Source organism: Austrofundulus limnaeus, unplaced genomic scaffold, assembly GCF_001266775.1.
Source record: "Austrofundulus limnaeus strain Quisiro unplaced genomic scaffold, Austrofundulus_limnaeus-1.0 Scaffold567, whole genome shotgun sequence".
Classification (NCBI taxonomy): Eukaryota; Metazoa; Chordata; class Actinopteri; order Cyprinodontiformes; family Rivulidae; genus Austrofundulus; species Austrofundulus limnaeus.
The window spans coordinates 58,251-63,992 of record NW_013952969.1 but is presented as its reverse complement, the minus strand read 5'-3'; the positions used below and the strand labels follow the sequence as shown (position 1 = coordinate 63,992).

Sequence of the window (5,742 nt, the reverse complement as noted above, 5' to 3'; positions counted from 1 at the left end):
AATAAAATATGTGTTTAGTAGATCTGCAAATCAACATCCCAACTTTGCAATAATTACGTTTGTWCACTGAAATGATTCAGCGGTTCATGAGATATTTTGCTAACACACCTTCTGACGGCAGGTGGTATACGGATCACAGTAAATAATTTCATCATTTCTGTTCTTGTGTTTCAGATTACAACAGCAGCGATCAGAAGACGGCGTGCAGACGACAYGAGCTCTACGTCAGCTTCAGGGAGCTGGGCTGGCAGGTCAGTCCTCCTCCAACACATTTTAAACACCTGCTTTCTAATCCGGCCCGGTTCTGGACAGATAAGAGAGTTTTACAACGCTCAAAGTGGTTTTTGGTTCTACACAAATCTGTAAATGGGTTCAGTTACGGTCTGCTGCCAAAAGACAAATGTTTGCAATATTATTTTTGTTTGTCTGTTAGCAAAATAACTCTTGAAGCTCTGGACAGATTTTGGCAACAAAGACAAAATCCCCCAAACAAGAAGTTGAGCAGGTTCTTGTCTGACAGCAGAGGAACGTGGATCTGCTCACGTAAACGTCTCAGACCTTTATGGTTGGGTGATAAAAGGCTGATGTAACATCAGGACAGGCTGTTACCCACACCTGGTCAGGTGATCTCTGCAGGTGTGAGTTTGTGTTTACAGGGGAACAGAGGAAGAACCAGGATGAGGGCAGAGTTCAGTTCGTTTTAAACCAGTTAGCAGTTAGCACAGCACTGACATCTAGAGGGAAAGCACCATCACAGTAACACGATTTATACTCAAACACTGAAACAGGAAATAAAGTTGATTTAGTTTGATAAAACCACAAAAAGCACAGAATTTACCTCCTAATCTAATTAAATTTTGTTTGTCCTCAAGGACTGGATCATTGCTCCTGAAGGCTACGCTGCCAACTACTGTGATGGAGAGTGCTCCTTCCCGCTGAACGCCCACATGAACGCCACCAACCACGCCATCGTGCAGACGCTGGTAAGACCGTCTCTCTGCCTTCCACAGAGCCGTTCTGTTCAAACGTTTTAGGTCTGGCTCCATCCTCTACATCAGCCCAGTCACCCTGCAGGTTCCCCTGAAGAGGGTGATTCCATCGAATTTCTTTTACTACCTTGAGCATCTTTAATCTGCTCTAGTTTCAAAACTAAAGTACATAGACGCGTCAAACCTTTACTGGGTTATTCTTCACTTATAGCAGAATATTTAAAACCAAGTTTTTGATTTGTGAAAACTTTGATTTGTGAAACTTCAACATATTTTATGCATCTGGACCACACTAGCCGTTTTCAGAAATGCTACCTCGTCAAATTAAGCTAGCTGTCATGTTCCCTTGTCCTGACCACACCTCCTCGCTGATCCTCGCCCCCTCAGTGTCTCTTGGCACCGCCCACTTTGTTGGAATTTCTCAAATTTGCCCCTGGGGCCGGTGTTATACTTTCACAGTAGGGGTGAGTTACACTTTAAGAACCTCCTACTGTTTCCAACATTTTCTTCTGGGTGTGCTGTGGGGCGGGAGCTCAGCTGCAGACTGAGCTACAGGGAGGAGCTTTGTGTAAATAGGCGGAGCTTTGTACCAGCAAGAGTTTAGCCAGCTCCACATGGCTGCAGGAGATTCAAGGATTTCTTAAACGTGCATGAATAAATCAAAGCAACACTCTGGGTATGTTTTTGATGACATAACAAATAAACAAAAAACGTACATTTAGTATTACACCCACCCTTTAAAAACCAAGAGTACAGTTGTGGTTTTTAATGGGAGGCTCATAATGATGGGGAGATTAGCATTTTACCAGTTGGAATGCTTGGAACTAAATGGAGCAAAAAACGTGTTTAAATTAACTTAAAGCTAGATGGATAAAATTTCTCTTGGGTTCTGAAACAGTTGCTTTGCAACTTTAATTATATGTGTTGGAGTTATTTAATGATAAAGCACTATTTATACTATATAACGCAATAATTGTTCCACATTTGATTTATTGTATAGAAGTCTGGGGAAATGCATGTAAAACAATTACTAATCCTATTTTTATCTTACAAAAAAGAGACATAAGAATTATCACAAGAAAGCATTACTGTCACCCATCTAATATATTGTATCATCAATTAAAATTATTAAAATTTTACGAGTTGGTTGAATATAACATTCTGTAGGTTAAATATAAAGCTCATAAAAATGTTACTTTCAAACATCCAATCAAATGTTTTTAAGAGGGAAAGTTGCTATAATTTGAAGGGATTACMAGTGTTTATTAAACCAAAAATCCAAACAAATTTGAAGGACAGATGCACGTCAGTAACAGGTATAAGACTGTGGAATAATCTGGAAATGATTATAAAAGTATTGGATCAATTAATTCCTTTAAAAAAAATGATCAAAGCAAAAATTGTTAAAGAAATATAAAATTGTTTACTTTGTATTTGTATGAGTTACTGTTTGAGGTGTTAAATTTTTTTTTGTTTTATTAGTGTTTGAAATATATTTTTTGTAAATAGGAGCAGTTTTGTTGTTTGTGAATGTGTTTTTTTAAATGAAATGAATACTATAATTATACACTCACCGGCCACTTTATTAGGTACACCACGCTAGTAACGGGTTGGACCCCCTTTGCCTTCAGAACTGCCTCAATTCTTCGTGGCATAGATTCAACAAGGTGCTGGAAGCATTCCTCAGAGATTTTGGTCCATATTGACATGATGGCATCACACAGTTGCCGCAGATTTGTCGGCTGCACATCCATGATGTGAATCTCCCATTCCACCACATCCCAAAGATGCTCTATTGGATTGAGATCTGGTGACTGTGGAGGTCATTTGAGTACAGTGAACTCATTGTCATGTTCAAGAAACCAGTCTGAGATGATTCCAGCTTTATGACATGGCGCATTATCCTGCTGAAAGTAGCCATCAGATGTTGGGTACATTGTGGTCATAAAGGGATGGACATGGTCAGCAACAATACTCAGGTAGGCTGTGGCGTTGCAACGATGCTCAATTGGTACCAAGGGGCCCAAAGAGTGCCAAGAAAAGATTCCCCACACCATGACACCACCACCACCAGCCTGAACCGTTGATACAAGGCAGGATGGATCCATGCTTTCATGTTGTTGACGCCAAATTCTGACCCTACCATCCGAATGTCGCAGCAGAAATCGAGACTCATCAGACCAGGCAAYGTTTTTCCAATCTTCTCTTGTCCAATTTCGATGAGCTTGTGCAAATTGTAGCCTCAGTTTCCTGTTCTTAGCTGAAAGGAGTGGCACCCGGTGTGGTCTTCTGCTGCTGAAGCCCATCTGCCTCAAAGTTCGACGTACTGTGCGTTCAGAGATGCTCTTCTGCCTACCTCAGTTGTAACGGGTGGTTATTTGAGTCACTGTTGCCTTTCTATCAGCTCGAACCAGTCTGCCCATTCTCCTCTGACCTCTGGCATCAACAAGGCATTTCCGCCCACAGGACTGCCGCTCACTGGATGTTTTTTCTTTTTCGGACCATTCTCTGTAAACCCTAGAGATGGTTGTGCGTGAAAATCCCAGTAGATCAGCAGTTTCTGAAATACTCAGACCAGCCCTTCTGGCACCAACAACCATGCCACGTTCAAAGGCCTCAAATCACCTTTCTTCCCCATACTGATGCTCGGTTTGAACTGCAGGAGATTGTCTTGACCATGTCTACATGCCTAAATGCACTGAGTTGCCGCCATGTGATTGGCTGATTAGAAATTAAGTGTTAACGAGCAGTTGGACAGGTGTACCTAATAAAGTGGCCGGTGAGTGTATATCCGCTGTAAGCTGCATGAAGTGTGTTTTAAAAGAAGACAGTGATATTTAACGCAGTATTTCCCCTGGTTCCAGGTGCACCTGATGAACCCTGAGAACGTACCGAAGCCRTGCTGCGCCCCGACCAAACTCCACGCCATCTCCGTGCTCTACTTCGACGACAACTCCAACGTCATCCTGAAGAAATACAAGAACATGGTGGTGCGCGCCTGCGGCTGCCACTGACGTCCAGCCGGAGCGAGTCGGCACGAGACGGACCCCAGCAGCTTCAACGTGAATGTTTTTAAATAATCCTGGCTCAGAGGAACACACACTAACACCTGGAGCCAAAACTTCCACTGACTCTAACAGAGYGTTTCTGAGGAGGACAGCAAGTTTAAGTTTGTAGATTATTTGTTTCAGTTTTGAMCTCCTGAAAAGCAAGAACTAAGACGTCCAAATCGTTTCAGACGAACTTCTCGGCTCGTCCAGTTTTTTTTTTTTGGTTCAGACACTAACAGAAACATGACACACTGGAGTCAGTGCCTTCAGATTTCCTTCAAGCCATATTTGCGTTCCCAAAATATAATATGGACTGAACCAAAGTGACCACAGGCTATTTCAGCAGCCGACGGCTCCAAATAATGCCCAAAGAGTCAATATTTGTGAGGCTCGGGCCGAGCTGCCGTTAGAAAACTGAGCGATCCCTCCTACAAGCCGCAGGCGACCGTTTCTGTGTCGAAGCACTTCCACCCCCCCGACAACCCGTCCTGAGTTCGTGGAAAAACTTTTGACCAAAACGTCCCGCAGAGGACCGTGTCTGAAATTAGCGCTTTGACAGAAAACGATGTCGAGGTTTGTGTTCGGCGTCGTCTCGTCCTGAAAGGATTCTTTCAGTCGTGTTTCAGTGGAAAAAAAACAACAACCTTATATCGACGTGCCTAACCCATCTTAAATTACAATATATACCTCTGGTAAGCTGCTGTTTACATTTGTGATCATGTTCAAAGTGTTTTCTGTAAATACTTATTTATTGCACCTCTTATTGACAAAGAAAAAATTATCACAATAACACACAAACAAATGGAAAACTTATTTTTGCTAAATTTATTATGAAAGCTCATGTTACAACTTTCCAATATTCACGTTTTATTTTTTATTTTTGTACAAAACCCTTGGGTTTGCACAACCCAGATAAACAAAAAAACTGCCACTGAACTGTCTGGAACCATGTGCTATTCATAAAAGGTTTTACTGGAAAAACAAACAAACAAAAACAACCTGCTGTGTCYGTTTGTGTTCCTGTTGGACAGTAAACGTGTCCTGCATCACGCAGCGCACTTTTTTTTTTTTTCCACAGAACTGGGTCAAAGACGTGGCCCAACAGGTGGCTGCAGTTCACCAACCACACGATTCAAAAAAAGAAAAAGTAAAATGTGCTGACAGCTTCTTTGAATGCTAAAGCTTTGCTGAATTATTATTTTTATTTTAAATGTGCCAAACCTGGAAGTCATTTTACAGGTAAGAGGGTGAATTAATCACAGGTGCTTCAAGACAGTAACTCTTATTAAACAATCCAAAAACTCTGAGCCTAAAGAAACCATTAGTAGCAGAGCTGGTGTGAGAACTGTACATTATTATTGATGCTAACGTGTCCCAGTAGGGAGCATTAAAGACAACTCCCTCAGTTTTCTGTCTCACATTGAGAGCAGCCAAGTCTAAATATGAACTGGTCCAAATCCAAAATGTGGATTCAACCAGAAACATGGGTACAAAACAGGCAACAGCATTTAGCTTTAGTTGCCAGTTTGAAAAATTAGCTGCTGAAAACGTGACCAAATTCAGAATTCAGAGACTGAAATAAAGAAATTTGCCCTTTTTTTCTGTAATTTTGATACGATGACTGGGGGTCCAAACTACAAAAACTGTCCATCTAACCAAGTTTCACTAAAAAAAAGTCTTTCTGATCTTGTTTTGAGACTGAT

General features: G+C 41.5%; 1 protein-coding gene across 1 annotated transcript in view; it reads left to right on the top strand.

The window, feature by feature from the left end:
• bmp6 (bone morphogenetic protein 6) overlaps positions 1–5,187 on the top strand; it is a 55,314-nt gene extending 50,127 nt beyond the window's left edge. The window contains exons 5-7 of the mRNA XM_014026559.1: positions 175–251; positions 873–983; positions 3,854–5,187. Of these exons, the coding sequence (XP_013882013.1) occupies positions 175–251; positions 873–983; positions 3,854–4,003 (338 nt within the window). The 3' untranslated portion in view covers positions 4,004–5,187. The remainder of the gene's footprint in view (positions 1–174; positions 252–872; positions 984–3,853) is intronic.
• Positions 5,188–5,742: the final 555 nt, after the last annotated feature.